This window comes from Cyrtonyx montezumae, unplaced genomic scaffold (assembly GCF_038088225.1).
Source record: "Cyrtonyx montezumae isolate F1298 unplaced genomic scaffold, pur_monq_1.0 scaffold_19, whole genome shotgun sequence".
Taxonomy (NCBI): Eukaryota; Metazoa; Chordata; class Aves; order Galliformes; family Odontophoridae; genus Cyrtonyx; species Cyrtonyx montezumae.
In genome coordinates, this window is record NW_027071925.1 from 3,006,077 (window position 1) to 3,029,713 (window position 23,637).

The 23,637-nt window shown below is 53.5% G+C and overlaps 1 protein-coding gene across 5 annotated transcripts in view; it reads left to right on the top strand.

Annotated features, from left to right (window-relative positions):
* Nucleotides 1-23,637, top strand: part of SEPTIN9 (septin 9) — a 92,754-nt gene that overhangs the window by 48,666 nt on the left and 20,451 nt on the right. For all 5 annotated transcript variants that reach the window (XM_065735166.1, XM_065735169.1, XM_065735168.1 and 2 more), the window contains one exon: nt 9,699-10,358. In XM_065735166.1, the coding sequence (XP_065591238.1) occupies nt 9,699-10,358 (660 nt within the window). The remainder of the gene's footprint in view (nt 1-9,698; nt 10,359-23,637) is intronic.

Sequence of the window (23,637 nt, forward strand, 5' to 3'; positions counted from 1 at the left end):
TGCCACAGCACAGGCACCGCTCCTGTTCCTTTGACTGGCAAGTTTCCTCACTTCATCTGGAGGAGAGCAGCACGTGGTCCTGCAGTTTGTCAGTGTTTGCAGAACTCGTCGGTTCTGGGTTTATGGATTTTGGCTGATCTTCAGCAGCATCACCAGTTCAGCGCTGCGGGGCCCTGTCCCTGCCGCAGTTATCATCTGGGCCGTGGCACGCTGCGTGTGTTGTGTGAAGCCCAAACCATCCTTATCCCACTGGGGCTGAGCGATGCTGCAGTGTGGGTCTGTGTGGCTGCAGTGCTCCTGGTGGGACTGAGCAGAGGGGAGGTGCACCCTGCTCACAGCGTTTCGTTGCTGCGGTCCTCCTGCGGTGTGCACACGGGACCTGCTGCCTAGTTCCCAAGGGAGGGACAAGAGCCCATCCCTAGCCCACCCATCGGGGAGCACAGCCCCTGGAGGAGCTGAGCCTCCTGCTGCTGGAAATGGCTCACAGCGAGCTCTTTGCCAGGGCTGTCAGTTAACACCAAATCTGTTTCCTTGTAGTGATGTTGAAACACAACATTTCCTAGCGGATACAATCTGCTAACAGCAGTGCGGGGCCCTGGCTGCCAAAATCACAGGGTAGCGTGGTGGGCTTGGAGGCAACTTCCATGGCTGGAGCATGGGGAGGACGTGGAGGCTGCAGCTCCGACAACACCGGGCAGCCTTGGGGGGGTGAGGGGTGACCCTGCTGTGCAGCTGCTGCCCCGCTGCTAATATTAGCTGCAGCAGAGGAGCGGCCGCAGCGCTCTGCGGGTGATGTGCCCTGAGCACAGTCCCATGTGGAGCCCAGGGAGGGGATGGTTCGTGTTTCCCTGCGCGTCCCTCCCGATCTGCGGCTTTGCAGGGCGAGCTCTCGCGGGGCTGTGTGACAAATGGTGTGCGAGGCTCAATGCCTGGAAAAGGAAATGCAGAAAGCTTTATCAGATCCCATCTCAGATCGTTGCAGCCCTAGGAGTGAAGCGAAGCTCCTGAACTCCAATTGTTGTATTTCCTGGGCTGTCCCAAAAACCTCGCGCTGTGGCCGATCCCATCTGACCCTCCTTCATCTCCGTCTGCTCATGGCTGCGTTGCTCCCAGATGTCCTCGTGGCTCTGGGATGTGGTGGGCTAAGCTTTGCTGAGAGTTTTCTCTCTTTTCTGTTCTTCCCATCCAAGTTTCTGAGCCCAGATGGGATGGATGGGAGCTCCCTGCAAGCCTTTGTGTTGATATGGGGAGGGTGCTGGTGGAAGGCAGGAGCCGTGTTGTCTCCGGCACGAGTGGTCTTTCATGTGCCAAGAGGAAAAATTGCCTCTGCCTGGATCCAACAGCAGAGATCTGCAGTTGTGGGTTGTTTTTTCCTTGTGTATATTTAGTTCCTTGGGAATACAGAGATTGTGAGGGAGTAAGAAAGGGGAAGCATGGGATGTAGATCTCTCTGTTCACATGAGCTGGGCTCTAGGGACAGTCTCTGGCCTGTGGTAAGACATAGGATCACCCAGGGATTGGTGTTTAGAGCCATCAGATGCAGGGGGGGCTGGGCTGTGTGTCCTTAAGGATGGGCAACCACTGCAGCATGGAGCAGAGTGTCCTTGGCTCTGCATTGTCTTCCAGTGCTGGTGCTACTGGCGAGCTCTTGCTGTGCTGTTGAGCGCTGTCTTGGGCAAACTGTCCCTAACCTTTGAAAGGTTCCCTTATAATCAGAACATGGGTGAGTCTTTGCACCAGGGCCAGGGTACAGCTTTGGCTGTGCCAGCATTCTGCTGGTGCCTGGGTTCCTCCTTTTCCAAGTGCTTGCTGCATTTGAGGTCCGGGCCTATATCTCTTTGCTAACAAATGCTTGCTGCAGCTTGAGAGTTCTGCCACCTCCCTTGTCCTGCACCTGCACTGTTGGCTGCTTTCATTCCTGCTTGGTGGGGTGCTGCTCTGCCCCTTTTCCCAGGAGCCAGAAGCCAGGCAGCTCCACGAATAGCCTGCACTGGGACTTGTCAGAAATCCAAAGGCAATAATGGAAAGCCCGTAATCACTCCAGATATTCATGTTTCTAACTCTGATATTTGATATTTAAGGCAATGTCTCTAGGCAGTACCATTGTAAGGCTTGTTTCCTTTCTTGACCTCCCTCCCTGTGCTGCAGTGAATTCTGCAGTGCACCTTCCTCACTGTTACAGGTGGGTTGGGGAGGCAGCAATGCTGCTGAGTTCAGGATAAGCTTATTTGAAGACTTGGCTCATAGGGCACTGGCAGCTCACACCCGCTGCTGTACTGGTGTCCCTGCTCCCTTCCTGAATGAAGGGCATGGTTAGGAGCAACCCTTGGGCAGCAGGAAGGCTTACTTACTGTGCTCGGCTTATTCCAAAAAGCTGTCCCAGATTGATGAGAGCTCTTGTCTCCTGGCACTGTGACTCAGGCTTTTACTGTGATTGCTTTGCAAGGCTGCTGGCCAGAGCTCAGCCCGTAGGGCTCCTGGGGACATCCAGGCTCATTCTGGGCTCTTTGTGTGCCCAAAGGTGAGACAGCATGGGTGGCAGTACAGTCTGGCGTGCAAGCTGGGTGACACAGTGGGGACATCTCCATGAGTGCTGCTTCTCCTTGGGTGCAGGCATTGTGCATTGCACAACTGCAGGCATTGGCTAGCACTCAGAGCTGGTCCACGTTGAGATGTTCTCTTTTCGTGGAATCATTAAGGCTGGAAAAGATCACTACGTCCAACCCCCACCATACCCACTGACCTTATCCCCCCAGTGCCACATCTCCACATTTTTTTAACACCTCCAAGTTTGGTGAACCCAGCCCCCCCCTGGGCTGACTGTGCCAGTGCATCACCCCTCTTTCTGAGTAGAAATTTTTCCTAATACCCATGCTCCCCAACACTCCTCCCACTGCTGGAGGTGGCAGTCGTGTGACACACTGGGCAACGCCTGCACAGATGACCCCCTCCTCTCACCACTTGTACTCCTTTATCTTCCTCCTCAGCAGCGTTTGAACCAGCATGCTGCAACTCCGCCTATCGTATTATCAAGCTGAGATTGAATCACTTAATGATTGAATCACTTTATCACCCAGTCCCCTGTCACTGGGGCTCTTCGCCCACCAGAGTCACTCTGACGTCCCTTTGAATGCCCGGAGCTGGGACCTGTGACTCATCTCTGAAGGTGTCTGGCCCAGCCGCTCAGTGCTGTGGTTTCCTAAAGCCAGCTGTGCAGGGGCCGTACTCACTCTTAACCCTTCGCAGCCGTGGTACCCTGCAAGGCAGCACTGAGGCTGATTTGGGGTCTGCAAGTCCATCTGCGTCATCATTTTGCCTTCTAGGCAGTAATTGTAAAGCATTTTGGAAACATTAGTGAACTAAACCAAATCTGCTCCGTCCCCTGGGAGGCAGAGAAGATTTATTTCCTGCTTCTCTCTCCCTTTATGAAAGGAAACTGGAGCACAGACGGGAGGCAAAAGCTGTGCAGAGAGCAGTTCAGAGCCACTAATGCAGCCTGTGGGGTACGGGGTACACCCTGTGCTGCATGGGGTTGTCTGTGTGGACACACAAGGGATATAAGGGACATAAAATATACTGGTGTGATCTGGAAGCATTTTGCTGAGAGTTAGTGGTTATATAAGCCGAAGTGTAACAGAGAATCAAAGCTAAAACCTTTCTACAGCTCCATTATAGGGACTGGAAATCTGAGATTTTGACTTAATCTGTGCATGGGTTGTTTGTTTTGTTCTTGCTTCCAACTTTGCTGTTGTGCTGCCATTGCTGCTGGATGGCTGGGTTTGCTGCATTGCTCTGAGGCTCTCTTTGTAATCTGCTGAATAGGAGCGAAATACTGCTTGAACAGCTTTGCTCATGTCAGAGCTCTGACTTGCATTTAGCCACAAATTTCCTCCATAATTCAGCTCTTGTTAGGGGTTGCACAGTTCACGGAGCACTGCATGGTGACAGCGTGGTGCCTGCATTATCCTACGTGCAATCTCTGTGTCAGAACATGAAATCTATTGAATAACTTCTTACTGATGCTGTAGTGAAGTCGGAAAAAGGATTTGTGTGCACATAAACTATTCACAACAGCAGATCATCATTCCATACACATTCTCCTCCTGCAGGAGCTGTAGGGTTTATTCACAGCATCAGTATGGCCTATGGGTACACGAGGAATATCGTGCTTGTTCCTGTAGCTGCAGCATCTCATGCCTTTCATTTGCCCAGGGAGGTGGTGAACATCCCATCCCTGGAAACATTTAAGGTTGGGCTGGATGGAGCTCTGAGCACCTGATGAAGCTGTAGATGTTGGATAGGTTGGACGTTAGGAACAATTTCTTCTCAGAGAGGGTGGTGATGCATTGGCACAGGCTGCCCAGGGAGGTGGGGGAGTCACCATCCCCAGAGCTGTCTGAGAATCACAGAGATATGGCACTGAGGGATGTGGGCACGGTGGGGGTGGACTTGGGTTGGGCTTGCTGATCTGAGAGGTCTTTTTCAACCATAATGACTCTGATTGTATGACCCTGTTCATTGCAGGGGGGTTGGGACCAGATGACCTTTAAGGGTCCCTTCCAACTCAAGCTATTTGATGATTCTATAGGGCATCCATCTTTGCTTTGGATGCTTGCATCAGTCGGCATCAAATGTGGTGCTTTCAGGTAAGCAGCATTACAGTCCAACCCCAGATGTCCCCATGGTGGCACAGGGAACCATCTGAGCTGGAGCTCAACTGCAGGGGGAGCATCCTGCTGCCCAGGACAGGGCTATGGGCAGCTCTGCTGGCCCTGAACAGTTAATGTGTGGGTTTAGGGGGGGGGGGGGTGTACTGAAAGCTGACACCTGCGGCTGCTGCCTCCCCCTTTTTCCTCCCCGGGAACAGGAGGTCGCCATCTGGTAGCAGTTTAGAGAAAGTCAGCGCTCTGAAACGATACCATTGTATCGTGTGAAATGCCGGGACGACTGGCTGCCCTATTCCCATAAGGCTCTTATGTGTCTAAAAACGCAAGGAAAGCTTTCAGTGCTTAAGCAAGCAAGCAAATGTAACCCCTGGGTTACAGAAACCATGTGAGGGGCAGAGGATGTTTAATGGGAAGCAGCGAGCCCGGGGCTCACGTTGCAGAGCAGCTAGCACAGGTCCTGGAAGAACCAGCATCCCTCTCTGTTTATTTTGGTCTCCTCCAGAGCTCTGTGCATAGAGGTTTCCTTGTGTAAAGCATCCCCTTGCCTATTACTTGGGGTGTTCTGTTTAAAAGGAAAAGGGAAGAAAGAAGGAGCAGATGTTGCTCTGCTGACTGCCCCTTCCCACGTGCTGCCCGGAGCTGTGTCATTCCTGGTTCCCAGCGCCCGCAGGGACACATGGAGCCTTTGGGCAGGAGCTGCCGAACCTTTTGTGTCCCCTGGGAGCCCCGAGTCTGGGATCTGTCCCCCTGGAGGAGCAGTAAAGACATGAGCCCTTGGCCCTGCCACTTGTCTGTGCCTCCTCCTCGGGAACCTCTTGGCTGCTGCATGTGCTGCTGAGATGTGAACCAGACCTCTGTCCCAGTGTGCGAGGTCCCTGAAGAGCAGCTCTGACCGCTGGTGCCTGACCACGGCGTGACCGGGAGGGCACAGTGTCAGCATCCCAGTGCCGCAGCACACGGACTGACAGATGAGTGCTTTGCTGCTTCCCTCACCCTGGTCTTGCTCAAGGAGTGCTCAAGCCCAGGATGAGGGCATGTGTTTGGGCATTTCTTGCCCGTGAACATGCCAGCAGCAGGTACAGGCTGCTCGGGGCTGGGACGTGGCTGCGCTTTTCCAGAGCGGAGCTTTGAGTGAGGAGAGAGCACAGGCACCGAAAGGAAATCCTGACACTGGAAGTACAGATTTGCTTTCTTACATGTGTCAAAACATTTTCTGAGGATAAAATTACTTTCCAAAGTGCTGAAGGCCCCTGCACATGCATGTGTTGGCATTCATGTCGGTAGAGGCTTGGCTGCTGAGTTTGGGGCCGGGGATGCAGAGCTGCTGCAGTTGCTGGCGGAGCCCTACAGCAGGTGCTGCCCGTGCTGCCCCGTGTGCCAGGATTAGTGCTGGGGCTGCTCAGAGCTGTGCTGCCAGCTGTCCCTGTAGCACTCTGCTTCCTCGCAAAGGGGATGGCAGCAAGTGGTTTGCAGCCAGGGCATGGAGTCATGGGTAGGTTTGGGTTCGCATCCAAAAGGAAGTGGTCGGCACCTTGTTTTAGGGGATTTCTGGCTTGTGGGATGGGAGCCACTTCTTTCTAGTGGATCGAGCCACGAGCAGCCTGAATTGGGTTGGAGTTGGTTAAAAGGAAACGCGTGGAAATGGCAACACCACTGTGTGTGTACTCCCCACGGGGCAGGCACCCCGAGAGGAAGAGGAGGAAGGGCGATGCTCCGCCTGCTTCCACCTCCACTGTCTCTGGCACCAGCTGGCCGGAGGGGTGGTGAGGCTGGGAAGACCCTGCCAGCACCAGCAGTCCCTGGGAAGGTACCTGAGCAGGGACAGAGCCCTGCAGTGCGGCCGTTCAGCTCTGTGCTCAGCCCTGCCTGTGGGGATGTGGCACTGCAGCCCCAGAGAGACCTGAGCGCTGCCGATGGGACCCAGCACGGCGCAGTGCTGGCCTCGAGCTCCTGTTGTTTTCATTAGTAGGCCAGTTTCATGCAGGAAGCTGGGAGGAGGGTCCTGTGGAGCAGAGGTTGTTTGCTTTCCTTTCTTAGCTCTGAGCAGGACGGGCTATTTTTAAGCTTTTCTCTTTTTTCGAGAGCTGTTTTGCTTCCTGAGGTCCTTTTCTCATTTCTGTGCAAGGAGCAGGAGCAAAGTGATGCCGAGCAGGGTAGCCCTGGGCATTCTGGGGGCTGGTGTCACTGGAGGTGACATCCCAGAACCAGCTGTGGAATGATCACCTGTGCACAGCCCTGTGGGTCAGGCTGGACACAGGGCAATAGCCAAACATGCTGAAGGACAACCCAGGCACCAACATCCCTACACAACCAGCAGTGGGAGATGGATGTCCTGTTCCCAGAGCTGTGGGTGGATGAGCTCTCTTGCTGTCCTTGGGCAGGTCAGGGACTTCCTCTGCAGAGGGAACACCACAGGGGCCCAGGGCTCCTTGTTTTGCTGCTAGAGTCTGTCCAAGCCATTTCCAGCCCTACAGGGGAGTGGTTGCTTTCCCAGCACCCCAGCATTCCCTTGCCACTCAGTGAGCATAGGAAATGATACTTGGATGGTTTATCATGGAATCATTAAAGTTGAAAAAGACCTCTAAGGTCATTGAGTCCAAACCCAACCCATCCCCACTAACCACGGCCCTCCATGCCACATCTGCATGGGTCTTGAACACCTCCAGGCACTGGGCAGCCTCTCAAACAGAGCCTTCTGTGACCCTAATCACAGCTTTGCAGCTCTTCCTTAGACTTTCTGAACCCTTTTTGTGTCTGGGCTTTGACCTTCTTCTCATTTTTGCAGTGGGGCCCAGAAATACTTGGAGAAAAGCCATTTCTGGGTGTTGTATGCAGCCCAGCCCTCTGATAAAGGCTGGGGATGGCTTATTTCCAGGAGCTATGCTGAGGGCCTTGGGCAAAGTTGCCTTGAGCTTGGGGCACTTTTAGGGGCTTGATGTCAATAGGAAGGACTGTGTGTTCCCCGCTGATGATCACTGGTGCCATCTTTGCTTTTGGTGTTGGCAGGTGGACAGAAAGGAGTTGAAATGGCAGAGGTGGCTTACAGCATGAGCCCTGAGGAGCAGCAAGGCTGTTTGACCTGGTAACAAGCTTTTGATACAAAAAGAAATCCCCAAAACAATTGGTATAGGGACATTTCTAGCGGGGTGTTTGCAAAGAAAAGAAGCTTGCCAGTGTTTCCTTTGCTCTCAGGTTCCTTGAGAGCATTTACTTTAACTGTCTGCTCCTGCAGACACATCTGTCATTAGGTAATTAGGCTTCTTTATTGAAGGAAATAAAAAGGAACTGAATAGGCTGGCAGGAGGAGTGATGAGCAGGCTTTAATTGCCCATCATGGACAGAGCTGTGATCGCAGCCATCAGGGAGCTGGCAGCATGTGGCTGTGCTGCATCCCCTTCCTGCAAAGCTCAGCTGGGGCTGGCCTTGAACGTTGTTGGAAACGGACTGGGGAGAATAATGGTGAAAGTGTTATTGGGGATGTGACTGAGAAAGGAAGCAGACAAAAACACTGTGCTGGAGAGCCTGAGCTTGGTGCTTGACAGCTACAGACCTGCCAGATTAACTCTCGGCTTTGGGACTATTTAATATTGGTTAGTTGTTCTTGGAGAGTGATAATTGAGAGGTAGATACAGATCTCTGCTTCACCCTAAACATGTGGAAGTGCAGAACGAGATGGTGGAACAGCCTACCCAAGAAAGTGGTGGAGTCACCGTCCCCGGAGGCATTCAAGAACTGTGGAGATGTGGTACTTAGAAACATGGCTTAGAGGTCGTGGTGGGGATGGGTTGGCAGTTGGACTGGGACTCTGTGCCCGGGTGTTGATCATCGGGGGGGTGTAAATGAGGTGATTGTGTGCCATACCCTGATGGCAGCGTGGGGTTTTTGTGCTCAGGTTGCATGTCCCTGGCACAGCCCATCCCAGGCACTGCTCCCCAGCACTTCCTATGCTGGAGATTGAACAGTGTTTTTGGGTATTCCCCCTAAAAAGGCAAAACAGTCCCAAGCTGCATGTGTCAGCAGCTGTGATCACGATCTGCTGGTGGGGCTGAGCCACAGTGGCTGCCACGTGGACGCTGCCCTGCCCCGCGTGCTGCTGGCAGCTGCAGCAGATGGTTCCCATTCCTGAGCACAGGAGCTGCTCTGCAGCATCCCAGCATATCCCAGGGGCTCATGGCTGCAGGACAAGGGGTACCCGGGTGGCCCTGGAGGGAAAACCGTGCTCAAGTCTCCCTGACACTCCTGGAGTGATCCCAGCATGGCTTTTAAAAGCAAATCTCACCCACAGTGTGCTGTTAGTGGAAAGGATGGGTGGGCTTGTTGTGTCGAGCAGCACAGCTGAGCTCACACTTCCTGGGGAGTGCACAGTGGGGCAGGGAGCATCAGCTGGTGGATGGAGGCTGCCCTTGGGGATGCTCTGTCCCCTCTGTCAGGCTGTGACTTGGAGCCAGTGAGCTGACATCGTCATCCATCAGATTTCCTTGGAAAGATTCCTGGCTCTGGAATCCAGGTCTCCCAGTTTGCCCCTTCCTGCACTGGGGGGTCTCACGTTATTGTTTTTCAATCACTTTCAGCCTTTGGCTCGGGTGATCTCTAAGGACCGTTTTTAAGAATATGAGTTTCTGTGACTGCCACCTTTGTTTTGTTGCTGCTTTATTTGGGTTCAATGCTCTTCTGAGTTTTTCACATTCTGGACTTGGATCTTACTGGAGCAGTCAGCGGGAAGCCGGTGTTTTATCTGAGCATCCTTTGGGTGGGAGAGGTGAAGGAAAGCGTTTGGAACGTTTGGCACTGCACCCCGATGGGCTGGGGGCTGCTCCAGCTTTATGGGGCTGGATTTCCTGCTTCACATTCCAGCTTTGTTTCTGGGTTTGTCCCCAGCCCTCTGTCCCACCCTCTCCCCCCATGTTAAATAGGGTTGTGAATCCCCGTGGCAGAGTGGAGAAGCAGTAATGGAGCCCGTTTCTGGAAGTGTCTCTTGAGATGCTCAGATGGATGGTAACTAAATTCTGAATTCCTCTTAATGTCTTTCAGCTCTGAAAAGATCTTTTGAGGTCGAGGAGGTAGATCAGTCTTCAAATTCCTCCACCCCACAAAGACGGACCCCGAACCCTCTCCTCAGGTCCACCGTGTCCAGCTCCACGCAGAAGTTTCAGGAACTTGGTGCCAGGAACTCGGAGCCATCCGCCAGACATGCAGACCCCACAGCCCAGCGATCCCCCAAGGCCCCTCTGAGAAGGGTGGAGCACTCCGGACCCAAACTGCCCGAGCCGGTGTCCAGAAGAACAGAAATCTCCATTGACATCTCATCCAAGCAGGTGGAGAACTCCACCTCAGGCTTGTCGAGGTTTGGCCTCAAACGAGCAGATGTGCTGGGGCACAAAGCCCCGGAGCCCACCCCACGCAGGACTGAGATCACACTCGGCAAACCCCAGGAGCCGGGGCTGCGGCGGGCGGACGCTCCGGCCTCGAAGATCCCCGAGATGCCCCAGCGCAGAGCGGAGCTGCCCAGCGCTCCCGTGCCCGACGTGGCCACCAAGCGTGTGGAAATTCAGGTAGCCAAGGCTGCCGAGGTGCCAGCCCCGCTGTCACGGCAGGTGGAGAGCATGGAGCACGTGCCGACCCCACAGCCGCCCCAAGCAGAGCCAAAGCCACAGCCGGTGCTGATGGAGAGCCCACCAAAGAGGGAAGAGGGTGAGTATGGCTGCGCTGTGGGTTGGGAGCTTGGAGCTTCCAGCTCAAGCAGTGATGGCTTTCTGAGCTGAGCTTGCGTCTTGTCTCATGTGTCTGCATGCATGGCTGTTACACTCAGTTTTATGTTGGCTGAAAGAGCTGTCAGTTGGAGTAAAACGTGCTCTCAAGCTTATGAGAAATAAAACGAGCAAGTGCCAAAATCCCGGGTGCTTGAGGAAGAAGACACGTGTGCCAGCACAGACCTGCCTGCCTGTGCAGCATCTCGGAAAGCCTCTGACATGCTGGAAAATGTGATGGTTGTGGAGGTGTTGTTGTGATGGGTTGTTGTTTAATGTTGTTGTTTATAGTTGTGGGGCAGAAACAGCCTCTTCATTAGCAGGAGTCAGGGTTGGTGTTTTTTTCCTGCTGGCTGCTGGAGCCAAAGTGTAATAACATCATGGATCAGAGCCAGTATTAAACTGGAGCCCTGCCTTGTATTAGCTGCATCTTGTTTTCGATTAATCCTGTATTAGACATGAAAGCCTGCTGCCCTCCCCCACTGGCTCTCATTTACCCTGCTTAATGTTTTAGAGATTTTTTTTCTTCTAGCCTTTAATTATGTTTCCATTCCTCATCACATGCTTGCTCTCTCCTCCGTGGGGCCGTGGTAGGGAATAGTGCCAGGGTGAGACCCTGGGAGCTCCGTGCCTGCCCTGGGGACTGGCTCCTGTGTTCTTGGATCCTATGAGTAGCTGCTGTCCCAAGCCTTGCTCTGCCATGTGCCTCAGCTCTCTCGCTGCTGCATGGAGCTGGTTTCAGACTGGTCCTACCAAGGAATCATCATCTGCTGCAGGGTGCAGATGTACCCTGCTGCCAGGGTTTGGGGTTTTGGTATGTGTGCACACTCTGGAATTAGATGAGGTGTCCATGCTGGAGCTGGTATTAGAGCTGTGAGACAGGGGTGGGTTTCTCTGAGAGTGAACACGGATGGAAAGAATAGAAGGCTCCAGCAGACTGATGCAGCTCCAGCTGGGCATGGCTGAGGATGGGCAGTGGGCTTGGCCATGGACTCAGCCTGGGCCTCTCTGCCAGGTTCTGTCCCCAGCAGCAATGGGGAAGGAGCCAAGACCTTTGTTTGTACCCAGTGCCTGACCTTGCCCTGTGGGCTGCTGTGAGCTCCCCAAGCTCTGAATGTCAGGCAGCTGGGCGCTTTAAGAGCAGAAGAATATGAGCTGCTGAACACTCCAGCTGCAAGAGTTTGGGGGGGGGGGGGGGGGAAGAGGGGAGAAGGGAGTGCTCTGTGCATCAAAAAGGACTCCAGAAAGTCAGGACAGCTGCTCGGGATGGGTTTTACTGAAGAGCCCGGCTGTCTGGGGGTCTGCCTTACAGAGCAGGGCAGGCTAGTGCTGGTACAAAGGGAGCTTTCAGTCTGAGTACATCTGAGCAGAGCCAGGAAGGGAGGCTGTAGGAGCAGGAAGGGCTCTGGCTCCTTCTCCCTGCTGGTCAGCTCAGGCACACACCCAGACCCCATGTCCATTGCCCACCAGGGAGTGATGGCATCTCCTCGGGGTGCCCAGCAGATGAATGCAGGCTCATTGCTGATGCATCACTGCGGCTCTGGCCCCAGCACAGCCTCTCAGATTATAACGTTTGCTCCCTACTATGCGTGGCCAAGGCTTAGAGCCCTGCTCCTGCTCACTCTGACCCAAGGGATGCTCCTGTGGCACAGACATCCCGGCACCACATGCCTTGCAGCTCTGCCACAAGCAGCTGCACCAGGGATGTGCCAGCAGCCCCCAGCCCCATGCCAGGACACGCAGCCCCCAGCTGCCGGGCTCAGCTGTGCTCTCCTGTGCTGAACCCTGCGTCCCAGAAGAGGTGGCTGGAGGAGGGCCATCTCCCAGACCAGACCTTGAAGGAAAGCAGTGATTGCAGTGTCAAGCTTCATTTGAATAGAAGCAGTAGTTCTCAGGGTGGGAGGAGGGCAGCAGGAGCCCTGGTGGGGCTAAGGAGCAAGAGGTATTGATTCCCACCTCTGTCTGCTCCCTCTGTCTCCTCCTCCCTGAGGTGCATCCCCTGTTCTCTTGCAGGGTTTCATGTTGAGTTTGGGGAACTGATGACAGGAGGGACACAAGATGCCAAATGTGGGGCTGGCTGTGCTCCGTGCTCTGCTGGGCACAGAAACATGTTTTCAGAGGCACGTTGGAAAATTCACAACTTCACTGTTGTTGTTTGAGGGCCTGTGAATACAGTGAGTGTCGCTCTCGATGGTGGCTTGTTCATCTGAGGAAAACATGTTGTTCTGCTGTTGTTCTTTGTGTTTTGCATGTCTGTGGTGACTGGGAGGGAAGAGCAGAGAAGTTCATGCTTTTCATGCCAGCTTTCTGCTCCATTTGTGCTTCCCCCGGACGTGGTCCTGTTTGTGTCTGGGGTTCTGGGATTGCAGAGATGGGTTAAACGGGTCCTGGATGAGAAGGCCCTTCTGACCTGATGGTCCCTCTGGTCACTGCCCATGGCCTCGCTGCCCATGCCTCCCATTGCTGTAGCTAGAAAGGTATTTTGGGGTGGATAGTGCGAGCAGTGGGAGCTGTCACCCAAAGCAGAAGCTCGACTACAGCCACAGAGATGAAGCACATCTCTGCGCTGATCCACAGTGATGGGTAAAGTGTGTGAGATTGCAGCTTTCTTGGAGTTCTCTCCCATCACTGCTCCCTCTGGGACAGCTGTGTGGGTGCCAGGATCCCTGAGATGGCAGCAAGCTCCTCTCTCCTCTCCTGCTGCAGGAAAAGGACAAGGACTTCAGAAGAATGAAGCAATTCAACTTTTCCACTCTTTTTTTCTCCCTAAGGCAAGCTTTGTCCTCAGACTTTTATTTTTCATTTAAAAGCTCCATTAGAGTTAGCTTAAAAAAAAAAAAAAGAAAAAACTTTCCAATCCACAGAACTCCTCGTGAAGGACATCTCCAAGAGCCAGGGACCCACTGCTGGGGGCACAGCCCTGGTTGTCCCTGCACTGATCATCAGGGAACCTTTGTTTGGTGTAGATCTGCAGGGACGATGCTGAACACAGAGGTGGGGTTCAGAGGGACCCGGGAACTGCGAGCACAGCAGCCCTGCCACAATAAAGGGGCCAGGCCTGTGCGGATCAACAGTGAGTAATCATTTCCAGCTCCCTGATCTGCACAGCAATTTAACTGTATGAAGAGATTAAAGCTGCAGGGAAAGGTTTCCTTAAAACCAGCTGACACATTTGGGCTAGATTATGAGTAGTCTTTTTTTTTCTTGCTGTTGTTGTTATTATTTTTAACAGGAAAAGTGCCTACAGCCTGAGATACCAAATGGAGAGGCTGAATGAGAAACACAGAGTCCAAATCCGCGTGCTCGGGGCAGGTGCCAAAAATGAGATAATCTGGAAAACTGGAGTCCTGGAGGAGCAGGGACTTGGAAAGAGAGCATGTGAGGAGCCTGCATGCAGAGAAGATGCTCACGTCCCATCGCAGGGACGTGTGGCCACATGCTGGGTGTCTGCATGGGGATGGCAGCAGTGCATGCTGTCTGTGGCTGTGCAGGGAGCAGCTGGGGCAGCTCATCTGGTCTCTTTGTGGGCTAAATTTGGGGCAGGAAGGAGGCTGGGTGATGTGGTTGTGCCACACTGCTATGCATCCTTGCCCAGCAGGATGTCACTTCCAGTTGTGTGGACTGCTGTTGCCTTCAGCTCTGGTCACTGCCGTGCAAGACCCATTGGGGATGTAAGATTTTCTTTGGAGATGGATGCAAACAAATGGAGAATTCATTGGCCCTCTGGAAGTCCCTGAGGACCTGTAGGAAAAGCAGTGATCTCACCAGTGGAGGTTCATCACGTGAAGCAGTGGATTCCCATCGGAAATGGAACACTTCCCCCTTCCCTGCCCTGCCCCATCTTCTTTGAAGCCAGATGAGAGTGCAGCTGTGACTGTTGAGCATCAGAGAAGTCATGGCCCTTTCCCTTCTCAGCTGGCTCTGCACAGAAGGCCGCACATCCATGCATTTGCTCCCAGAAGCTTGCAGGGACCACTAAAGGCTGAGCTTCCTGGCCCGGGAGAAAGCAACCTGCCATGCCTGGCAGCATCCTGGTGCCAGTGGGGTCTGGGCTGTGAGCCTCATGCAGCTTCAAGGCCCTTTCTGCTGCACCAAACCCTCTGCTGGAGTTGCAAGATGTGCAGCCCTGTCTGGAGGCAGTGGGTGTCGTGCTCGGTGCAGTGCTGTGTTTATCTTGTGGTATCTGTGCATCTGGAGCCCATAGCAGTAGGGCAGGGAGTGTGCACCAGAGCACAACGACTCCTTTGGCATCCTCCAGCTTTCTCACATTTAGGTTAATCATCCTACAGGCTGATAAGACAAATAAAATCCGTTATCTTGACCAAGATAAACCAAAGAGTTTGCTTTGATCTTTTACTGTAAGGGCTGGCCACTCGTTGTGCGGCTTCTCCCTGTTGGTGGGGGGAGGTGATGGTTGCAGTGGCAGTGAACGTTCTGCAGTGGGGGAATAGCTTTCTTCTATGCTATTTCTAGATCTGTGTCCCAGGCTGAGATGTTTCTGTTGGCCTGTGGTTGGGAGGACACCGTAAGCTCGGTACGGCGCCAACGCTATAAACTGTGAGAGGGATTGAGGAACTGAATTGAGATTATATGGAGATTACTTTGTTTTGAGAAGATCAAACATTGTCATGACCAAAACAGATAACTTGACAGCGAGCCAGTTGTGTTCTCTACTCCTCCAGCAAACAAACAGAGCCACAGACACTTTTGCATTGTCCAAGATGTTGCAATGAAGTTGAAGTGAATGTGGCTATAAATGGAAGAAGCAGCTCTTCTTGGATTGCAGCCTGTGCTCTGGCTCCACTGGACCCAGTTTTTCTTCCATCTGTTACAGCTTTTAGAGGAGGGACTTGGGGAGAGGGCTGCTTTCCTTCAGGTTTTGTTGGCTTTTGTTTCATTTGTCTTTGGAACAAGCCTGGGGGTGGAAGTTACCTGGATTTCTGTAGGGTCACACGCAAATATCTCACTTGGTTGACTTTGTTTCACTATATCTTGGCATATGAAGACAGTAAGGAGAAATATTGAGAGATGAGGCTGGACCAAAGGGATGGCTCCAGAGCATCTCACAAACAGCAGAAGTTTGCAGATGTTTATGCATTTGTGAAAAGCAAACAATGTTAACAAGCTGTATGAGGCTGCTGTGACAGCATGGGGCTTTTTGCTTGCTGTCTCCTCCTTCACTTCTCTTGCCTGCAGTTTCTTCTCTTGAAGCAGTGGGTTGTTCTTTGCATAGCAAAGGCAATTTGTATAGCAGGGATCAAAAATTACTAAAACAAAGCATCTTTCAACACCTTGAAGTTCAAAGACTGTTGATGCTTTAGCAAATACAAGCAGGACCTTGGATTTATGCTCTGGCTGTGCAGCCCAAGAAGCTGTGTCCAGGTTGTGTGCGAGCTGGGTGGTCCCTGCAGCCCCTGGATGTTCTCAGAGGTCTGGATCTGCTGAGGTTTCCCATGGTGCAGCTCCAGCACAGCCCCTGGCTTGCGTTCACAAGGGGTGCAGAAATATTTGGTGGGAGCTGAGATCCGAACTCCTTTCACCTCTTTGTGGGTGAGAGCTGTGCAAGGAGTGCTCTCGATGGCTCCTGTGCGTGTGGTTCTGTCCATACGTGCTGAGCGTCCACGTCAGCAAGAGGAATTTTCCCCTTGTATATTATTTCCAGAGAGAGAGGAGAAAAAGGGCTGTGTCCCAGTCCCTTGTTTCCAGCCGTGCTTTACAGCCCCAGCAGACCTGCTCCCCTTGGGTCTGGCTGTTCTGCAAACCTCTTGCTGTGCACAGTTGTTTACTTAAGTGCGTGGGTTAGGCCGTCTGTGATGCTTATCGATGGTGCTTTAACTTTTTATGAAGGCTCTGTCTTCTCCCCTTTGCTCTTCTCTTGCTGTGCACAGAGCTGGGGACACATTCCTTCCTCAAAGAGAAGTTTAATTTGGGTAGACTTCAGCCAACAAAGGTTAGATGGGAATCCCAGAGGGTATGGTGCCTAGGAAGGGATGGCTGCTATGAAAGTTAACAGTAGGTAAGCTTTAAAGCAGCTTTCTTGGTTACAGCTGTGTTGTAGCTCACAGCTCTTAAACTGCTTCTTACTGTTTTACTGAAGTGGTGGTGTCCTCTGAACCCTTCTCCGTAGCTCTGGTGCATGGAAATGCAGGGTGGATCCCTGTAACCAGCTCCTTTGAAGCTAGAAGCTTTGGCGACTCACTTCTTTCAGTTGTGGAAATGAATTTGGGAATTGAGAACCTGAAAACGTTGAGAAGAGGGCTGAAGGCTGGATGGACAGGATCCTGCCCTCACTGTTCACTTGCTTGTCATCTTGGGGGACTCTCTCTACCTGTTCCAGTTTTGTCTTTTGTAATAACAAGCTGGTGAGTGTGGTGAGAGGGCTTGGGTTCAGTCCTTTCTCCACGCAAGAAATGGCACTGGGCTGAGCCCTTCTCGTGGAGGCAGGAGGAGGGCAGCTGCTCTGCACAGCATATGGGATGGTTTTGCAGAAAGCTCCTGCAGCTGTGCTGGAGGAGAGTGAGGATATCGGATGGTTTCTTTATCAAAGCCGTCTCCAGTCCACTCTACTCTTCAATCTGCTTTCTCCTAAATTTAAATATCAGCTGGTGCCCTCTAGAAGCCCATGTGTCAAGTCATTTATTTTCCTTTTTCTGTGTATTTCCTTACGTGATAGAAGCCAAGGATCTCCTTAGGGCTGAAGTTAAGTCCTTTGTGGTCATGCCATGTCCCTGCGCAGGGCACTGTGCTGTCCCCTGGAGCCCCAGGCTTCTTTCTTCCAGTGCTCTGAGGTTACATGACTCACTGAGGTTTGCAGCACAGGGAAAGTGGTAAATTCTCAAACTTGCAGTGAAAAGCATGGGAAAGGAACCCAGGTGCACTCAAAAGTGCTGAAAAATCAGAGCAGAAGAAAAAAAAAAAGCCATGGAGGTGAAAAACGGAGATTTGGAAGGTAACCTTTGGAAGTGTGCAAATGGGAGGGATGGATGCTACTCCTGGTTTGTGAGCAGTGGGCACTGCTGGTGCTGAGGATGGTGGAGCAGGCATTGGTGTGAGCAGTTTGGGATGCTCTGCCCCAGGTCCTCCCGTTTCCATCCTGTGGAGATAGGAAGGAGAACGGAGATTACATTGGAGTTATCCAGATCTGCCCTGAGAAAAAATGGAGTCTATTTGAGCAGCATTTCTGATAAAATATAATTGTTTAGACAAACTCTGGCTGAACTCACTTCCTCCTGCAGCCCAACACGCTGATAAAACGAGGGTGGAAGTGGGAGGCCGAGTTCAGCCGCTGCTGAGCCCTTCCTTGGGATCCTCACCCCCCACCCCGAGGTCCCCATGTGCCCCTTCTCGTGGCCTCGGAGGAGCCAAGAGGGCGGCAGGGACAGCTGTGGGCACGGGCTGGGATGTGGCAATGAGGATGCTTGTGTTGGAGGTCTCTGTGTTGTGGAGTGGGATGAAATGTGAGCTCTTGCCCTAATGCCGGTGTTCCTAAGGGAAGCTGTCCTCCCTGCCCTATTTTGGGTAGCAAATGGAAGTTAATTAGCAGCGTAGGAGCGCATGCCCTGGGATTGGGAGGTGAAGGGTTCCTGCACAGCCCCGAGGGAGCACTGGGATTTCCTCTCTGCTTTGTTTCCTGGGCTGAACCATCTTACAGAGGCCAACTTAAATGGATCAGGCCTTGGGGCTTTGCCGTGCCTCCACCTGGGGGAGCAGGAGTAGCTGCTTTGGGGTTACCTCAGCCTCCTACAAGCAGGTCTGTGGGATGCTCGCTGCAACAGTGAGCAAAACCAAAGCCATCGTTAGGGCTTCGTTGGAAGGGCAAAGTTGGGGAAGCCTCGAGTCATGGCTGCAGAGCCCAGGGGAACAGTGCTGTGACTTTGTGCTGGGGAACATTGCACTGTCCCTTGGGACACAGACAGGCAGAGAATGTTCAGTTTGTTTTTCCTCCTCATTTTCAGACATGCAGAAGTGATTTTTCTCTTTCATTACCGCTGTTGCTGCTCTGCGGTGTAGGGCACAGGGTAGGCTTCAGAGGCTGAATTCTCCCTAGAAAAGCCCCTCCTCTGCTTTCACAGCTCCAGCTGCCAGGTCTGGTTTGCAAACAATTTGCAGAGGCCCAAATATTTGTGGGGCGAAGCAGCGCCTGCAGGAAATGGCCGCAGTTTCCGGCTCTGGAGTGGTGTGAGCACTGGGACAGCGCGGGGCGATGCAGGACAGCCCGCATCTGGAGAGTGGACCTGAGAGCCGTGCAGGGAAAAATGGGCAGACTGTGCCCTGCTCTGCTGGGTTTGGCTTTTGTGGGGAGAAAAGCGTTGGCGGAATGATGAAATTCAGAAAATGAAGGGGTTTTGCATCAGAATGGGAAGGCGCTGATTTCTGATGAAATGTTTGCTGCTGATGTTTGCTGATCTTCCGTCCTGAAGTGAAAGGGGAAGGATGATGAGGATCTGAGTCACTGTGGGGCTGCAGTGGGACCTTCTGCATCTGTCAGCAGAACGGAGGCTGAGTTACTGTGTTAGTCAGAGGTGGTGACTGCTTCCAGCGTAGCGATTCCCGACTTGGTGTGGCTGAGCACCATCTATCTGGCCAGGCAGGGAATAGCAGCTGCCCGGCTGCACGTGTGGGGTGGGGATGTGCAGATGGAGAAGAAGTGGGAGGGTTTGTGAGCAGCAAGGGCAGCAGTCCATGCTGAGTGCGCATCTCTGGGTGATCTGGACAAGGCTGGACGATGGGCTGAGCCCAATTGTATGAGCTTGAACAAGAACAAGAGCCTGGTCCTGCACTTTGGTTACAACAGCCCCATGCATCACTACAGACTTAAGGCAGAGTGAGTGGAAAGCTGCGGGGAGGAAAAGGATCTGGGGTGTTAGCTGACAGCTGGCTGATCACGAGCCAGCAGTGTGCTCAGGTGGCCGAGAAGGCCAACAGCATCCTGGATTGCATCAGAAAAAGTGCAGCCAGCAGAGCAGGACATGATTGTCCCTCTGTACCAGCACTGGTGAGGCCACATCTCAAGTGCTGCATTCATTATTGAGCCTCTCACTACGAGAAGGACATCAAAGCCCTGGAGCACATCCAGAGAAGGGCATTGGAGCTGTGAGGGGTCTTGAGCACAAGTCTTATGGGGAGCTCTTTGCCTGCCTGGAGGAGGGGAAGCTGAGGCTGTACTAAATCCTGAAAGCAGTCACAGATGGCTGAAAGCTGTGCACACAGCCCGGGGCAGGGGCGAAGGCAGCCGTGTCTGCAGCTCTTGCATAATGCAAAGCAAAACCTCGAGGAAGAAGTTGAGGAGGTTCTCCACACTGCAGCCCGGGATTGATTCCCGCAGGGAACGGTGCAGGAAAGGAAATGTCCTTCCACAGGAGACTCTTGGAGCTGCTGAGGCACTTTGGCATTGCTGCATTCTGCTGAGCAGCTGTGGTGAGAACGCGGGGCTTCCGGAAGGAGGGAATATCGCTGCGTAAATCACTGCACCATTGATTTATTTTTCCTCTTTCTGGCTGACCCTTGGGGTCCCCCCAGGGCCCTCCCCTCTGTGCCCCACTTCCCATGGCTCTGCAGGGCTGCAGTGCTGGAGGGGGCTCAGCAGCATCTGGGATGCGGTGAGCGGAGATGCTATGCAGAGTTGGCATAGGGGTCAAAGGGCAGCACTTATGCCTCCCCTCTGCAGGGAGACACTGCTGCTCACTAGGTGTGCCTGAACACTCCCAAATTCCAGGTCTGGGTCTGTTCTAGGGCCCCTCCACCACGGTTTGCTGTTGGGCTCCAGATGGTCCAGCTTTGCCCCATGGCTGAATGATGGCTGAATGCTGCTGGTGCTACAGGGATGTGGAGAGTCAGTGGGGTCTGGGCCCCAGGAAGTAATTTGGGGTTGCCATGGAGCTTAGCAGGATGGTGGGGTTCAGGGGCTTAGGGCTAGCTTGGGGATATGATGTTTAGGGAGCTGACTTTATGGAGGAGGGGAGAGCACAGGGCCATGGGGCAGTGAGTGCTGCTCCTGGAGCATCCACAACCTCATGCCTGCAGCAAGCACCAACCATCAGACTGTGTGTGAAAGGCAGATGGAGCTCAAGGGCACCTTCAGTGTCCAATGGGTTTATGTGCAGAAGAGCTGTTCTGAACAAACCCTGAGAAAGGATCTCTTTGCACTGGATTGGAAAGAAGAGGTTGCTCTCAAGTTTGTAAATTTGGAGTTTTTGGTGTAGCAGAGCCAAGCACCTGCAGAGATACTTCAAAATCAAAACGTGAGCCAGGCATGCATAGTAGGACCACATCTCATGCTCTTCCCTGCTGCTCTTAATGCCCCTAGATATAAAAGAGGAACTGGGAAATCTCAGTGTGGTGCTCACATTCTGACTGAGCCCATCACGTGTCCCCCGAGCAGCCACCCGTGTTCAGCAGAGCTCTGGGCAGTGTGCCTTGGTCTGGCCCTTCTGCCAGCCTGGGGGCAGCAGCAGGTCCAGTGGGCACTGGTGAGGGGCTTTCTTGGAGGGAGACTGAACAGACCCCTGAGAGCTCCCATGCAGAAGGAAGAGTGCTTTGCCAAACCGTAGGAGGAATTCCCACGTTCCTGTTCCTTGCACTGCCTGCCAAACCTCCTCCTTTCCACAAAAGCTGATGTATTTAGCTGGATTTAACCTTTGCTCGAAGAAGTGAGTAACAAAAGTCTTTTACTTTTGGTTTCTGGGTGTAAATTTACGATTCAGCGATGGTTTTGTACACGCAGCACAATGCCATTGTGTGAAAAGCCAGAGGAGAGACAGAGCGAGCATCACTCAGGGGCTCCTTTATAGCAGGGGCTTTCCGGCAGCCTGCCCACATCACTCTTCCTTCCTGCACTGACAGCTTCTGCTGGAGCAGCGTGAGGTGTCAGACAGCTCTCACGGCTTCAGCACAAGCAGAAGGGGGACAGCGTGGGGCTCCTCAGCATCCCCAGTGCCTGAGGTCACAGCACTGTGCTCTGCTGTGCTCTGCCCGGCTGCGGTGAGCACCCGACTCTGCGTTGGAGGTGGTGAGTGAGGTTGGAGGGAGGAGAAATGCTCTTTGTCAGAGCTGTTTTCTGTAGCTGAATGCTCCAAGGCTTTGCCTTGTCCTGCATTTGGGATTTCCAGGGCACGGAGGACCTTTGGGGAATGGCAGAAGGCACAGCTGCTCCTGCAGTTTTCTGCCCTGGACAATGTCTTATCTGGATTGACTTGTGTGCCATGAGCCCTGGTGGGGATAGTGGCTGTTCAAGGTCACATAATCAGTTTGCCATTATGTGTGGGGAATGTTGGGTGGGATGGGCATGATTCTCTGCTCCTGAGCGTGGACAGATGCATCCCATCAACTTGTACCCAGCAACTGGCCAGGAGAAGCCTCCCAGGTCGAAGTAGGGCAGTGTGTGGCCTGCAAGGAGGTGGGATGGCTACTTCCAACACAGTCAGGCTTCTGCTTTTTTTCCAAGCCCAAATCCCTCTGGAACTAATTAGGACGCCCACATTGGTGACCCTGGTGTTCTTGGCCACAGCCAGGCATGGACTGCACAAGCTGCAGCACAGAGCTGAAGGACGACCTTTGGGGGCTGCTCCCCATGACCACCGCTGTCCCCCTGATGTCCTTTTGGCCATGGGGAGCCCACAGAGCCGGCTCCATGTGAGCAGTTCTCCCTGGTGGGGAGCAGCAGGGCTGAATCTGGCCCCAGTGCTCGCAGCCCACACACTGGGATTTGGGAACTTCTCAGTTGGAATTGGGGTAATTGCCAAAAAAAAAGTAACGAGGCTTTGATTGTGGCAAGTTCAGCTCGTGGCATCGCAACCAGCTCAGGATGCTGGCCTGTGTGATAACCACACGGGGAAGTTTTTCTCACAGCCTCGTATGTATCTGTGAAAATCTGTGCTCCATTAGCTCCTGCACTCAGTGCTCCCTGAAAGTTGCCCGAAAATTCCATCTTGGTGAAATGTAGGATACGCTCCAGCCTGCCCCGGGAACATCTGGTATCTGTGTGTTGGGTGATATTAATCACAGTATAAACACAGCCAAGCGCTGAGCAGCAGAGCCCTCCCACCTCCCCCCCACTAACCAAAGGTTACAGCTATTTCCCAGTGCTCTGTGGCACGCAGGCTGCTTGGTGCTGCCTGGATCCTGCTGGCAGGAGGCACGCAGCCCTCCCTCACCCTTCTCGTGGCTATCACAGCTCGTCACAAAAGGGAGATGCTGTTGTTGCTGTTTGGTGGCCGGAGGCAGAGCTGCAGAGCCTGTTTGTGCACAGGGTCGGGCTGCAAACATGAGTGTGTGTCTGCTCGCTGCTGGGGTGCTGGGATGTGCTGTCTGCCCTCCAGGATGTGCCATGGTTTCCTTTCAAGTTAAGGCACTGGCAGCGTTTTTAGCCCCATATTCCTCCGGAGCAGCCTCTGACAATGCTTGTTCCCATGTCCTGAAATGGGAGCGTGGGTCAACTTTGCCTCACCTCCCCCAAAAAAGCATGTGGCTAAGTTGGTTAAAGGAAAAAAGAGGCAGAAAAAGATTAAAATGATGTCTCAAGTGCCTTAACCACGGGGCTGTGCTTTGGGGGGAGGCTGTGTGGGACGGGAGGGACCTTTGATGTCGGAGGATTTCCCCATGTGAGCAACTCTGAGAGAAACCCGACTGCTTTTCGTGTGTGGCTCCGAGGGGGGAGAGCTGAACTGCACGCCCTTCTTGGGGAGAGCTGGACAAAACTTTGGAGAAGTTTGGGAGCTGTGGGGGCAGTGGGCCCACGTGCTCCGGAGGCGGAAGGCAGCTGGGAGCCACACTGCAGCATCCCAGGCAGAGCGTGTCCTCCCCTCGGTCCTCCTGGGTGAGTCTGTGCCTGAGCTGCCCCGGCCTCAGGGAGCAGAAATCTGCACCCAGGGGCTGTGCTGGGGTGTCTGCAGCGTGTGGGGGTCGTGCATCCCCTTGGGATGAGGGGAGGGCAGAGTGAAAGGGCATGGAGAGAGCAGCGCTGTGCTGAGCGGGGGTGGGAAGCCAGGGAAAATACCATGGGCATAACGCAGGCAGCGGCATGGAAAGGGCTTTGTCAGGGCCTGCACTGAGGCTTTTTGGGGTGGAAGGCTGCGTGCTCTGTGTGGGCATCAGGCTGCTCCTGCCCACGTTGTGGGGCTGTGCTCCCTGCTTGGTTTTGCCTTCGGGAGGGAAGGCAGCAGAAGGGAGTCACAGCGGGGCAAGAGGGGCAATGTGGGGCTGTAGCAGTCTGGGCTCAGTGCTAG